Here is a 16,079-nt window from a genome sequence, read left to right on the forward strand (position 1 = left end):
GCAGGAACATTGCTTACTGGTTAGCTCTTCCTGACTTGTTCAGCCTGTTTTCTTATATCATCTAGGAACATCTGCTAAATGGTGGCACCATGCATTCTGGGCTAGACCCTTCTGCACAATCATTAATTAAGGAAATACTCTTCAGGTTACCCTCAAGCCAATATACTGGGGCATTTTCACAATTGAAGCTCCTTCTACCTGAATGGTTGTTGCTTGTTTCAAGATGGCAAAAAAAATAAGCAGGGAAATATATAAATATATATAATTTAACTATGTATATATTTATACAATACACACATATAAACATATATCTATATACATATATGTATATATGTATGTGTCCATAAATATATACATCATTAAAAGATTTATGATGAAAGTAACTTTATTATTTTCAATTTTTGATGTCATTCTATATCATATAAAAATAAATTCAAATAACAAATTTTGCTTATGTCTTATGGTTTTATTAACCACTTAAAAGTCTGTGAAGAGTTCAATTACAGTATGAATTTCAAAACATACATTAATACTCTAAGAGAGTATAAAAATTTCAATTCCTAAAGTTATTAAACCTGAGACTTTATAGTCACATAAAATAAGATAATGCACAATCCAGTTTATTTTAGAGAGTAAAAATAATGCAATGGGAAGTAGATGTCACCTGTGTATAAGTGGAAAATGTTGTGGAGGTTCTTGTATTGATACTCTTAAACTGTTATCTTGGTACACTGATACAAACCACATTAAACCCAGGTATGGGCATGACAAAGAGCTCATCCTCTGCAATGAGCCCTTTCTCACTTGGTATTAGAAGTTAAGTTGGCTGAGCTGAGCGTACTCCTACTCTCGTCATTCAATCTTGGGAGTGTGTAATGATTACTAAACCCAGCTGCACTTTGTTGTGCATTTCATATTTTATTAGTCATAGCAGGTATTACAGCAAACAATGAAGTTGAAGAATCAGTCTCTGAAAATCATTAAAGCAACAAGTAAAACTTGTGATGTAAGAAGTATGTTCCAATATGGAATCAGTTAAATTACTGTAGAAGAGTCAAATTTTAAAACTATATTTAACACATTTGTGTATGTTTGAGTCTTATAGAAATGAAATAGTGGAGCATGAGGAGCAATGCATAGTATATGACTTTCCTGTAGAAACTGATCTCTCTCAGTCATCAAGACTGAGAACTATTATCAGCCATTGCAACTTGATATGTGAAAACTGAATCTAGAAAAAAGAAATGATGGCGTATCCTTTACCACCTGAGACCAGTGCTCAGAACAAGAATGTTATCCATCCTACCTTGTGATGACAGAGGATATGGTGCTTCATTATAGATAGCAGAAAGAGACATTCATTTATCATTTACATGTTTTGTATTATGAGCACATTCAGTTATAATAATTATAACAATTAGTTAGGAAAGACAAGAGTTCAGTTAATAGTTTGTTATAAATAAAAAAAATTTAAGAGCAGAAAGAAAGAGGGAGTGAATGGAGGAAGTAGCTCATGCTAGTTGGCATGAGGCAACACTTTACAATGCCATAGTAACAAACAAGTCTGAGTAGTTCATTTCTACTACTGATATGAACACTGGATTAATGGGCTTTGACATTAATCAATTAGATAATTTTACATGAAATTATAACAGCACAAGATACACAAATAGACTATGATATGTAAATTATACTTTGGCAGTTAACAACACTTACTTTCCTTACAGATAGTCTACATGGGCTGGTGTGAAGTACGGGAGCAGGAAATCCTCCAGGACCGTGTGTATACACCTGTCTTTCTTGCCTTGAGGGGCTCATGTCTTTACAGGTTCCCATCACCTCCAGTAAGTGTTTGCAACCAAATATTTGAGCTCTTGGAAGTGCTGATTGCAAACTGGCATCACCTGAATGTTATTTATTACTACATTTTGAAAATGAGGCTCAGGACATTTAGGAAAGAGTTAATGTCTGTTTAAAGTATTTTGTTAAATGTAAAGCCTTGAAGAAAATAGATGGTTTTGCTTAAGAACTTGACAAATGGATAAAATCATAACATTGTTAAAAAGTCCATTATTTAATAAATTAATTTAATATGTCAGAGTATTTAATTAATTTGATTAAAAAATAAAGAAATAATGAAAGATAGAATAAGAGATTTAAAATTTTATTTTATATTAAGGAATACTCTATTCATTTTGGATTTGTGGACCATTTGAGAATACTTAGTCTATATTTGCAGTGTTTCATTACCAGTGTTCATCTTATGTTAAATTTTAACATTAGTTTTCCTTACCATAAAAATATGCAAACAGATCACTAAAGATTAAAGAAAAGTTTATTTTGTCTAACAGTGTCAGAATATTCAATAATTTACCACATGTCCCTGTTTTCATTGCTTAGAGCAGCATTGTGCAACATGGTTGGAGTACAAACCAGGGGAAGATACTTACCTTTTGGCAACCAGGATTTAGAGAGAATAGAACGAGTTGGGTTGGGTTTTAATAATGAAATTTCATGTCCCTGTTGAGTTAAACTTCCTTGAATTATAGCCCACCTCCTAAATATTCTGTCATGTTCAAAAATATGATAGACCAGGGATAACCATTCAGTACATGAGTCTTTGGGGGATATTCAAGTTCAGCTACAGCATAAAGCGATCACTTACAAATCAACATATGGCCTTACATAAGGTGCAGTTCTTCTGCAGATTTAGCCATGCTATGTTATATTGTATATTTTATGTAAACTAAATGTATCTGCACACCTGCTTTCTTGAAAGCCTTGCTTTGGAAACATGTAACTTACAGAGAAGTAACACCCAATAAATATTTATTGGCTAGCAATATAAAATGCCATGCTGCTCAATGACAGGCTTAATAATATGAAGTATCTGGGACTCCTCATTCTGCATCATTATTATTTTTAGGGTTTATGCCTACACAAAATTAATAATACCAGAAAAAAATAATGTTTGTATTTCTTGGATATTCCTATTCTGAATAATTTCTTCTGCTTGGAGAAATGAAATATTTCAAAATAGGTAAGAAAGCTAACTTCCAAGGGCTTACACAGGGACACATGCTCAGCCTGGAAGGAGGGGACTGGACCTGTCTGTACTGAATCCACCAGGTTTAAATGAATCCCCAGGGGAGTCTTGGCCCTGGAGGACATGGGAAAGGAAGGGAGGGACTTTCGGGAAGGTGGGGGTGGAGGCGGGAGGGGGGAAGACAGGGGAACCCATGGCTGATGTATAAAATTAAAACACATAATAAAAAAAAAAGAAAGCTAACTTCACAGTGGTATTGATAACTTCCCAATATCTTAATAATTTCAGAATATTTTTAAAATATCAGTAACTTATTTTTAAGTTATTGAAATCTTATTGCTATCTTATGTCATTCTCCACATCTTACTAAGGGAAAATGCATATTTGGTACTTGCATATGTAATATTTGCATTCAGAGACCACATACATTTTTTTCCTTTTCTTTTTTAAATTTTTCTTTATTAAGAAATTTTCTACTCACTCCACATGCTATCCACAGATCCCCCTCCTCCCATCCCCCAGCACTCCTTTCCAAGCCACCCTGCACCCCCACATCCCCCAAATGGAGGTCTTCCATTGAGGGTCAGCAGAGCCTAGTACATTGAGCATAGGCAGGTCCAAGTCCCTTCCCAATGCACCAAGGCTGTGCAAGGTGTCACACCACAGGTACCAGATTCCCAGAAGCCTGCCCATAGACCAGGGACAGATCCCGATCCCCCTGCCTGGGTGCCCCCCCAAACAGTTTAAACCAAACTACCATCTTCTATATGCAGAGGGCCTAGTCCAGTATCTTGGGGGCTCCACAGCCACCAGTACACTGTTCATGGGCTTCCACTAATGTGGCCAGTCATCTCTGCACATCCTCCCATCATGATCTCTATGTCTCTCGAATGCAGTATCTCTCCTCTCTCTCATCAATTGGATTCCCAGAGCTCAGCCTGGTGCCTGATCATGGATCTGTGTATCTGCCTCCATCTGTCACTGGACAAAGGCCCTATGATGACAGTTAGGTTATTTGCTAGGCTGGACACCAGAATAGACTTGTCCAGGCACCCTCTGGACCACTGCCAGCAGACCAAGGTGGGGTCAACTTTGTAGAGTCCTGAGAGCCTCCCCAGCACCCTGCCTCTTCCTATTCCCATGATGTCCTCATCTATCATGGTATCTTCCTCCCTCCCACTTTGTCCCTGTTCCAGCTTGACCTCCCATTTTCCTATGTTCTCATCCCCCACTGCTCGCCCTCTGCCTGCCCAGTCCACTCATGTAGATCTCATCCACTTCTCCTTCACAGGATCATCCATCATACAAATAATTTTAAACACAAAACAGTTTTGCAAAATGGAAATTGTTCCTGATAGAATAATTTTTTTTCTGAAAAGAGGAAGATAAATGGTGATAAATTTTAAATAAACTGAAATGGTATAGAGGAACTGTCTACGAACTCCATCACAGATTAAGAGAGTAAAGAAGCACATCTCTGAAAGTGTCATTGTTCAAATGAAATTGAGGGGAGCAGAACTATATTACTAGAACAGATGAACTGTTACTTCTTGTCTTTTGAAGGTGACCACCTGGGATTGGACACGAGCAGAGAAAACTTTCTCCATATGTGAGATCATGTGCAAGGTTCTCAAGGTATGTATTAGAAGGACAGGAGTTTCAAATTGATGTGTTCTACAGAGTTGGTATCTGAGCTAAAGAACAGCTCATGAATACAAAGAACTGATAAATAAAAGAGAATTAAAGGAAGGAAACTGGGAAGTACAAAAAATGCACAGGCACCCAGAGGAAAATTCTTTGAAATTTAAAAATATGAAATCAAATATAGAAAATACTTAGTTTTTCTTGGAATGTGACAGTCACTGTATATCATAGATCAGTTAATTTTTATGTGACACACAGAACTGTCATAGCATCAATTAATCAGTAATTCTGAAAAAAATTGAAATGACATACACAGTCTACAGTAAGAATTAAAGTGGGCAATTTGGAAGGACCATCAATTTTTCCTTTTAAAACTTTTATCTCCCAGGTGGTGGTGGTCCATGCCTTTAGTCCCAGCACTGGGGAAGCAGAGCCAGGCAGATCTTTTTGAGTTTGAGGCTAGCATTCTCTACAGAGCAATATCCAGGAAAGGTGCAAAGCTACACAGAGAAACCCTGTCTTGAAAAACAAAACAAAACAACAACAACAACAAAATTATAGTGCAGGTTTAATGTTTACAACATGATGCTATGGAAAACATTACAAATATTGATTATATATGGTACTAACATGAAGAAAACTTGCATTTTCTTCATTTGACATGTTAAATGTTTTCAAATAAAGAGAAGTATTTTCAAGTTTAACAATAGTAATCTTGAAAGGTTTACTTTTTCAATAACTATATCAGATGTGTTAGCTTACACCTTTAATCCCAGCACACTTAGAAACAGAGGCAGGTAAACCTCTGTGAATTTGAAGCCAGTTTTATCTACATAGCAAGTTATAGGTCAGCCAGGGATATTTAGTGAGACCCTATTTTAAAATCAGGATTCTTGAAATAATGTGTAGACTCTTTTAAGCTTTATTGACCCTTTTGACCTATAACAAACCTTGAAGCAGTTCCTAATCTCTTAAGTGTGCTCAGGTGCCACTTCTGTCACCCTCCTCCTTGTCCTTCTCAGTCTCCAGTGTGGGGGCCCATTGAGATTTCCTTGTGAAATCTGAACTTACTTTACTCAGCAAGACTGCATTAGGGAATGGCTTGACCACGTGCATGGTTACCAGATGTTTGGAAGGGTCTGCACTTGGCTGTGCTAGGGGGAGGATTTTTGCCCTATCCCTTGGCATTTCTGTTAATTTTTTTTGGCAATTACTATCTCATTTTTTTTTATTTTTATTTCTTTTATTTATTTTTCTTTATTATTATGTGTTTTAAATTTTATACATCAGCCATGGGTTCCCCTGTCCTCCCCCCTCCCGCGCCCACCTCCACATTCCCCCTAGCCCTTCCCCTCCATTACCGTGTCCTCCAGGATCAAGGCACCCCTGGGGATTCATTTAAACCTGGTGGATTCAGTACAGGCAGGTCCTGTCACCTCCTCCCAGACTGAGCAAAGTGTCCCTGTGTAAGCCCAAGGTTTCAAACAGCCAGCTCATGCACTAAGGACAGGTCCTGGTCCCACAGACTGGATGCCTCCCCAACAGTTCAAGCTATTCAGTTGTCTCACTTATCCAGAGGGCCTGATCCAGCTGGGGGCTCCACAGCCTTTGGTTCATAATTCATGTGCTTCCTTCCATTCATTTGGGTATTTGTCCCTGTGCTTTTTGCAATCTTGGATTCAACAATTGACGCTCTTGTTTTTTTGTTTGTTTGTTTGTTTGTTTGTTTGTTTTTTTAACAGAAAACAAAAACATAACAAAACAAAACAAAACAATAAACCGTTTTTTTAGAGACAGGAGGGACCAGTGGATATTGATCCAGGTCCCTCTAAGGCTATCCTGTGTTTCTGTCTGTCTTCTCCACACTGTTTCTATCTAAATATTTCTTATCCCTCTCTCCTCAACAGTACCCTGGAAAAAAGTGAGAGCAGGCCTCCTACAGATGGCACCAGAATTAGGGACATGATTTAGGGACCTGGTGAAAGGAGAGTAGGGGATGTTGCAGGGGCAGTGGGGCATGCCTGCTCAAGAATTAAAAATAAATGGAACGGTATTCTATTTCAGGGGTAAAATTGTATATACATAAAATAAAGTGGGTGAAAGAAAAGACAAAGTGAGAAATTAGGTTGCAGTAAGTATCTCTGTCTAAGTTTCTTTCTCTCTCTCTCCTTCTTAATTTTTATCTATTAAAATTAAGTAAAAATATAGATGTGGGTATAAGAATATTGAGTAAGAAGAAACTTAGAATAAGAGTAGAATTTCCCCAGTGCTGAAATGGGGCAGGAAAATAGTATGCATATCTTCAAAGATTCACTTTAGAAACCTTAAAAACTATAGGGTTTAAGGTGGGAACACAACAAGTACGGAGATTTTTAGAATTCATAGAGGAACTGTGTCCTTGGTTCTCTGACTATGGGAATCTGAACACAGACTCCTGGAGGAGAATCAGAGCAGAAATGAAAAAAATATATACTATGAGGAAAATGAACCAGAAAAGATTCCTGGGGAAGCTTTTGGCCTGTGGGCATTAATTCGAGACAACTTAGATCCAAGCCCAGAGATGCAGGAAAAATTTTTCCCTGAGATTGATAAGGGTGAGGCAAAATCATCCACTCCAGTGGCATTGGATAAAAGTGCTTGTTGATAACATTGTACAACTAGGGTCAGTTTCCTCTTGCCCATGAAGTCCAGTTTTGTGGGGCATGTACCCACCAACCCCACAGTTCCCCAGAATTTTCTTGAGTGCGAGAAGCAGGAAATATTAGATAGAAAAATTTAGATTGTGAAGATAAACAGATAGAAAATAAAGGATAGCAAATAAAGAATAGCCTTGAGAGGGCCTGGAACTTATTCCAACTGGCCCTGACTGTCTCTGCCCTGGGGTATTTATAGAGACACCAAAAGGTGGAGCAAAAGACCCCCACCCCAGAATAGCCAAGTACAGACCATCTCAGACACCTGCACTAAGGCCCATGGTCCTAATTATCCTCTCTATGCTGAGTAAATCCACAAGGAACCTGAAAACTGGCTCCTCCTTTCTTAATATATAAAAAATAACTCATTATTAATTGCTTACAGCAATCTCCATAGCTGTTATACCTCCCAGTATAGGAGTAGAGGATGATAAAGACAGCATTTCTCTTTCAGATTAGGTCCAAGGTGACTACAGCAGTCTTAGCTGTATCAAGCCCTCTTTAAACCAAAAACATAATGCAACTGCAAACTCAAAGAATCTTGTATTTCATAATTACTAGTAACAAGTTAACATAAATATTGCTATATATAGTTACAATTCTCTTAATCTTATATCTCAAAGCAAACTCTTAACAGAACCATTTGAATTAACATAAATGGTGCTACATATAGTTAACAATTTCCTCAGTCTTACAACTTTAACTCTTAAAAGAATCATTTGAATTTTCTTGCTAACAGAACATAGGAAAAAGTTCCAACGTATACACATCAAACTTAAATATTTGCTTAACTCCACAAAACCAGGGTACATTAATATCAATAGGTTACACATAATTTCTGCAAACATACATTCAACCTTAATTCAGTCATAACTCCTCCTTTCATTTATATTTTAAACAAAAATCTCAAAACTAATTAGAGAAAACCCAAACTTACACAATTTCTACAAACCTATGTTGAAAAGCAATATTCTCAATCTAACCATTAACACTTTGAAAACTTTTAGCAAAACAACCAAAAAGCAGTTTCTTTATAAAACTCTTTACACTTCAAAGTGATTTTAGTATACCCATTTGCATTTCTAACTAACAAACATATTAATCCACTCAAATAAAGTGTTCAATTAAATAGACTAAGGAATATTACTTCTCCCTTTTCTTTATAAATTTTTAAGAAAAATCTCAAACCTAGTTAGAAAACTCAAACTTTTCATTTAAACAGTTCCATTTGTAACACAAAATCAGTTCCATAACTAATTCCACTTTTACATAAACAGTTCCATAAAACAGTTCATGAATCACCAGTTAATAAAGCATATATGCATACACAAAACTGCATCTTGAGTCTAGGTGAAAACAATACATTTCTTCATTTAAACAGTTCCATTTTCAACACAAATAATTCCAGAAAATCGTTCCTAGGTCATCACTATAAGTACATTTAAAATTGTCCCATTGCACTGAAATCACTTTTGTTCATTTCATTTCTTAAGTCCCCAAATTCAAATAATAAACTCTGGTATGAGCCTTCCAAATATGAATAAATCCATAACAAAAATTGTTTTGCAGTTTTCTCATTTTTTAAAGTTCAAAAAATTCAAAAGAAGTGAATTCTGGTATTAGATTTATACTTCCAAATATGAAGAGACATTTTGCAACCAAAACTTTTTGCAGTTAACAAATTTAGTTCAAACAAGCTTCTCTGCAACTTTCATTCTCATGGACAGAGACCTTTATAGTTATAGTAATATTTTAAACTGCACCATTTTTTGCTGATTGCTCAGGTTTTTCGGTGTTGAATTGATTTTCCATGGATCTCAGCTGTGGATGCTTTGTGCTGGTTCTGGTGTCCACCATTAGCTTTATAGTGACTTTTGGAGCTTTAAGAGAGCTTCTGAGAAAGATTAAGGCTTTTTAGAGAGATTCCCCCCCCCCCAAATTTTCCAAGAAAAGCTTTTTAGTTTGAGAGAAAGATTTTTTTCCCAAGAGAGAAAGACCATCTTTTCCCAAAACTTATGAACTTTAAACTTTTTGGCTTCTTACACCCTCATTTTTGCCTCAGGGAGAAATCACTTTCTCCTGTCACTTGGACTTAACATGTCAGCTGTCCCCAGGCTCAAAGCTTCCATAGGAAACTTTTTTCTGCCCAATAAGCTCAAAGAAGAGCTTTTTTACTACCCATAAAGCTCAACATTGTTTTCTTCTTCCCAATTTGCATTCATAGCCCCCAAAGTTAGAAAATTGTAGAGTTTTTCAGTCTAGTTGCCTTACTTACCTTGAATATTTTTTTTCTATATGACCTTAATACTTTAAGTTTTTCCTACAGTATATTACTATGCTATACTTTATACTTACTTTTCACAGATAGAAATTAAGAGATAGAAGATAGAAATTTATTTTTGTGCTGCAGCATTGGACATCTTTCCAGTCTGTTTTTTCCTTTCCTCTTGAGGATAAAAACCCCTGCCCTTAATATTAATGTTCATATTTCATATTCCATTACAATACCAGACATGTTCCTTTCTTTTTCCATTGGCAGGACACAACTCAGCACTTTTGCCAAGAACTTTGTAATAAAACTATTATTTTCCTACATCTTTAGTCCTTGTTCATTTGTCTTTAGTCCCCCTTTTTTTCTGTAGATATAATCATCTTGTTAAATAAGAAACACTGAGCCAATTGCAGAGTTAAAAGCCAAGAGGTCAGAGCAATAGTTTAGAGCTATAAACCTTACCCTTCGCTGCTGCTCCTGTCCTTCCCTCAGCAAGAGACCTACTTCAGTGTGTTTTTTCTTTTTTATAGACTTTCTGTTCTGCTTTCTCATTGGTTGTAAACCCAACCACATGACCTCCTCATCACCGGCTGTCTATACAGACTTCCAGGTCTTCTATGGTTGGTATTGAGATTAAAGGCATGTGTCGTCATGCTGGCTGCATCCTTGAACACACAGAGATCTGCCTAGCTCTGCCTACCAAGTGCTGGGATTAAAGGCATGCAACCACCACCACCCAGCTTCTGCTATAGCTTGCTCTGACCCCAAGGCAATTTTATTAACATACAAATAAAATCGCATTTCAGTACAAATAAAATATCACCATATTTTTCCTCTTTTTCTTTAGTCCCTGTTCATGGTGCCATTCTGTGGGGCGTTTAACCACCAACCCTACAGTTCCCCAGAGTTTTCTTGAATGGGAGCAGCAGGAAATATTAGATAGAAGGATTTAGATTGTGAAGATAAACAGATAGGAGATAAAATATAGCCTTGAGAGGGCCTGGAACCTATTCCAAGTGGCCCTGACTGTCACTGCCCCAGGGTGTTTATAGAGACGTCAAGGGGTGGAGCAAAAGACCCCTCCCCCCAGCACAGCCAAGTGCAGACCATCTCAGACACCTGCACTTAGGCCCATGGTCCTAATCATCCTCTTTATGCAGATCTGCTGAGTAAAGCCATGAGAAACCTGAAAATGCACTCCCACACAGTTTGAAGAACAGAAATTTTTGGTTGAGACAAAGAAGGAACTGAAGGGTTTTAAAAGTTTAGTAAATTCTCTTACTCAAAGACTGGAAACTCTCCAGGATGCTTCCTCTCGGAAGGGTACTCATTTTTCTCTCTGTAAGAGCAAAATTGGACTTACCTGGGGGAGCATCTATGAGAATGGGATCTATCATAACTGCCTTAGCATTGCACATCCTCACTGTTAGGGATGCATCTCCTCTTCAAGTCAGCATTCAGAAAGTGGCTAGCAGGGGAAAAGAAGAGCAGGGTCTAAGTCCCTAGCAGTAGCTGCACTGGCAGAATGGAAAAGATGAGGCTGCATTTAGCCACACAAATGACGCAGAGGCTGTGTTTGGCCATACAAATGAGGCAAAAATGGGGATGCAAGCCTTTGCCCACAGAACAGAAGTAGTTAGCAGACTGCTGAGCCACAGGTGAGGCATCAGGAACTCTCCATCTGGGGAGAGAAGACAAGTAGGAACAAAGGAGATCTGTCAGGAGGAATCTCTCTGAAATAGCTCTTGTTTCAAGTACTCTAATTTTTTCACTGACCTGGTGAGGGTGGGGAGAACACAGAGGGCTTTTCACTTATGGCGCCAAGTGCTGGTCAGTGTGCACATGCAAGCACATTGGTGAGACATGCTCCAGAAACAGTGTCATGTAGTTAAGAGTTTTCCTGCCTGGCCCAGTCAAGCCAAATCTCTCTTACCCGTTAGTCCCACAGTCGCTCAGACCCAACCAAGAAAGCACACAGAAACTTACATTGCTTACAAACTGTATGGCCATGGCAGGCTGCTTGTTATCTACTTCTATCTTAAATTAACCCATTTCTGTTAGTCTATACTTTGCCACAAGGCTTGTGGCTTACCAGTGTCTTTACATGCTGCTTCTCATGGTGGCGGCTGGCGGTGTCTCTCTCTAGCCTTCTACTTCCCAGAATTCTCTTCTCTCTTGTCCCGCCTATACTTCCTGCCTGGCCACTGGCCAATCAGAACTTTATTTACACAGAGCGATATCCACAGCAGTGTCAGGTGGAGTGTTTGATTGGAGAGGTACACCTGTCAAACAGTAATGCAGCTGTCCTAATGCAAGCTCAGGGAAGCTGAAACCCTCCTGTGGTGAAAGAGCAAAAGATGGATCTTGATCTTCAGTACTAATACAGACTGTGTAAATGGAACCGGGAGTGCAGTGGCCACAATTGGCCACAGCTGGGTTTTCTTCTGGGCCCTGAAGGGCTGCTTGGGAACCATAGCTCAGAAAAGCAGGGCAGCATAGGCAGGCAAGACCGGTGGAAGGCATAGATAGACTTGGACAAAAGCTTCCAAATGATTCTGGTAATTGAGCAACAAGACACTCAGGGAAATATCATGAGAATGCATGTTTCAATTCCTTTTAAACAGCTTAAGGCATCAAAAGTGGCTTTCTGACAGTACAGGTACAGCCCTAAATGCTGCTTTTTCCTAAGCACTGTTAGAAAGCTTAGCTTTTCTCCAGGAATGGGAAAAGGTGAACAAAGCTTGCCTGTCAGGAGGCAATTAAAATGCTAATGTCACTTGTTAAACCACTTTGAGACCCTTCAGAAAGCAAGGGAAAGTGGTCCAAACACCAGGAAGTTGCTTTGGGTAAAGAAAAAACTTAAGGAAGAATAAATAACCTGGATTGTCCTTGAGATTTGAGAAGAAAACATTGGCTTAATAGAAATCGACCAAAGACAAGGCATCATACAAAGCACTCATAGCAGTCTTAAGATTAATTAAAAATTAAGAAGGGGGTATTGTACCCTCAGTCATCAAATGAAGCTTGATGGCTGCCTGAGCATTTGGTATAATGTATGGAACAGAGAAATGTCAGCTCTGATGCTATAGCTGCTAATGTTCCTCCAGAAAAGCTGGAATGAAATGGAACCTGGAGCCATATTGTTCCTGTTTATTAGCAGCAAATTAATGCATGGCCCCTTTAAGAAACAGTTTGAGTCCTACCAGCTAAACAGAAAAGTGACTCAGTTACTATGCTAATCATTCTTGCCCTGAGGCAAGACTTCACAGGAAAGCTAACCTAAAATGCAGCTGTTACTGAGTGAATTTTCAGCAATATTTGTTTGAATTGTGACACTCTGAGGAGCTGCAATAAGTAAAGGGACAGCGCCCCAGCTGGTGAACATCTGCCTCCAGACACACTTCTCCTGGTTCCAGAATGGCTGAATGGGCCCACTGAGAAAGATGGCTTTAGGGGAGTAGTGTTATCCTGAGTGTTACAAAGCCCTAGCAGTAAGTGATGCAGTCCCCTAGCAATGGCACTCACTGAATTCCAGGGTGCTGGATACAAAGACTCTAGAGCCACTGCTGAATTAGAATCAAACTTCAAACTGTCAGGATAACTTTCAGGATGATATCAAAGCTGACTGTGAATTCCAAACTACAGGAATGAAGTACTTTTGAGTTCATCTACCATTTTAACTGTGGTAACCCGTGATTTGTATACTCTACTTGTTGGAAGAAATTTCATATAGTTTTGTTGAGATTTTTCTCTAGATGTTTGCTAAGACTTGTAAATTAGCCCCATAGTGTTTGATTTTGAATGTAATTTTGTAAAAAGTATAAATGTGTATAGTGATATTCATGCTAGTTGTAAATATGTATAGTAATATTCATAATTTGTGAACCATGGTTTGTTGAAGCAAAGGGAACCTTTAAGTTTGATGCAGTTTATTTGATGTATTTGCATCAAGAGTTTTGATTTTAAAAAGGGCTTGGCACTGCTAAGGCTGTTATAGACATCTTAGACCCATTCAAAAAGAACATTCCATCTTTATTATCATCTACTCATTTACTGGGGGGTGTGGCAGCCCAGGTATCAGTGTGGATGTTCCAACTACTTGTAAGGTCTTAGTAGGGATATGGGACAGAGCTGAGTTAGGCTCTTTACCCCTCTTGACAGAGACTGATAGTAAAAGATGGACAAATTTCTTCTTGCTAGCTTCCAAGCTAAGCTAGAGTATGCTTGATGGATGGAAAGTGCATCTCCATGACAAGTAAGGAAGATTAGTACAGAAGAATAACCTAAGATAGGCACAATCTATCTGAATGGCCTGAGGGGTCTTTTTATTATATAAAGAAGGAAGAGTTGTGGGGGCCCACGGAGGTTTCCTAGTGAGATCTGAGCTTGATTTACCCAGTGGGACTGCATTAGGGTATGGCCTTGATGATGTGCATGGTTACCAGGTGTTTGGAAGGGTCTTCACGTGGCTGTGCTAGAGGGAAGTCTTTTGTCCTGTCCCTTGGCATTCTGATAAAAAGCCCTTTTGAAGACATAGAAGGGGCCATGGATATTGATCCAGGTTCTCCCAAAGCTATCCTGTGTTTCTGTTTGTCTTCTCTACACTGTCTTTCAATCTAAATGTTTCTTAATCCTCTCTCTTCAAGAATACCCTGGGAAAACATGGAAGCTAGCCTCATACTCCATTAACAGCTATTCAGTTCTGTTCTTCAGTGTGATCCACATAAGAGAGAATTGCATCATTTGACTAGTGTGGCTGTCTTATATCACTTGGTATAACACTTTCTAGTTACACCTATTTTTTTCAAAAATTTAATTTAATTTTTCTTTACAGATTAATAAAACCACATTGTATATCCACATTTACTTCTCATTCAGCAACTGCTGGGCATCTAACCAATTCCATTACCTTGCTATTTTAAATATAATAGTAATGAACAAGGATGCTCAAATGGCACTGCTAGGATTTGGAGACATATGTGATCATATATGACTAGAAGTGAAATATCTAGATCATATGGAAGTTTCTTTCTAGGATTTTGAGAAAGGTTCATGTCGATTTCTATAGGGAGCGCACCATTTTTTTTTTACTTTCATCATCGATACATATGGGTTTCCTGTTTTACATACCCTGCCAACATTTTTTTTAAATTTAATCTCTTAATGATACTCATTCAATCTGGTGTGAAGTAGAATCTCAAAAGTAGTTTCTATTTGTATTTCCCTGGTGGCTAATTATGTTGAACATGTTTTGAGAAAAATATTTATAAGCTATTTGTAGTTCTTCATTTGAGAACTCTCCATTCAGTTTCATAGCCAAATTTTTGTTTGTTTGGGTTGTTTATTTACCTGGTATTTTGACTTTGAGTTCTTTGTATATTCCAGATACTAAACCTCTATTGTTAATAGTTATCAAAATATTTCTCCCTTTCCTTGGGCTTTTTTTCTTTACTACAAAGAAGAATATTTTTTTAAATTTTGTGTGATCACATTTGTTATTTAATTTCTGTGCTGTCAGAGTCCTATTCAGAAAGTACTACCTAGGGCTATAAATTGAAATACACTACATTTTTCCTCTAACACTTTCAGGGTTTCAGATCATATATTTAGTCCTTGATCCATTTCTGGTTGAGCTGTGTACAGGGTGATAGATGAGGATCCAGTTTCATTCTTCTTATTCAGTTCTCCTAGTACCAATGGAAGATGCTGTCTTTTCTCCAGTGCATATGTTGTTCATCTTTGTAAAAATTCAGATACAGCATATGGAGTCTTGTACCTGGATCATTTCTTCTATTCCAATGGTCTACTTATGTGCTTCAGGGCCCATAGCACACTGCTTTTGTACTTGGAATTGTAGTATAACTTCAGATCAGGTATGTTAATCAGCTCTAGCAGTATTCCTTTGTCATGTTGCTTTGAATATCAGGGATTTTGTGCTTGCATATTAATATTTTTATTACTTCTTTTATTTGTTTTTATACATACTATAGTTACATCATTTCCATTTTCCTTTCCTCACTTCAAAGCCACCCATATTCTCTTCCTTGCACTGTTTCAAGTTCATGCCTTTTTTTTCCCTTTGTTGTCCCAAATACATAAAGGCAACCTTCACAGTCATGTATATACATATATATGTATTTAGGGCTATTTGGTTTTGGAAAACCAATTGATGAGTTCTTCCCTGGGGAAGATTATTTCTTCTGCTCTCATAATTCCTTGGTTGTCTGTAATTACTTCTGAGTCCTTCCCCTATCCATTTTAGCATGCCTATTTGTTGTTGTTTTTCTTGTTCAGATCATGTTTGGGCAGTCATGTTGGTGAGGCTTTATAGATATAGTTTCTGATATTACTAGGAGATATTTTGTCACCTCCCTTATGCCTTCCTACTTCTATCCTTTAATGGGATTCCTTTACCTTCTTGTTC

At 37.9% G+C, this 16,079-nt stretch overlaps 1 protein-coding gene across 1 annotated transcript in view; it reads left to right on the forward strand.

The window, feature by feature from the left end:
• Nucleotides 1-16,079, forward strand: part of Sntg1 (syntrophin gamma 1) — an 826,637-nt gene that overhangs the window by 727,183 nt on the left and 83,375 nt on the right. The window contains exons 19-20 of the mRNA XM_036179958.1: nucleotides 1,728-1,844; nucleotides 4,610-4,681. Of these exons, the coding sequence (XP_036035851.1) occupies nucleotides 1,728-1,844; nucleotides 4,610-4,681 (189 nt within the window). The remainder of the gene's footprint in view (nucleotides 1-1,727; nucleotides 1,845-4,609; nucleotides 4,682-16,079) is intronic.

The sequence above is a fragment of the Onychomys torridus genome, chromosome 2, assembly GCF_903995425.1.
Source record: "Onychomys torridus chromosome 2, mOncTor1.1, whole genome shotgun sequence".
NCBI classification, from domain to species: domain Eukaryota; kingdom Metazoa; phylum Chordata; class Mammalia; order Rodentia; family Cricetidae; genus Onychomys; species Onychomys torridus.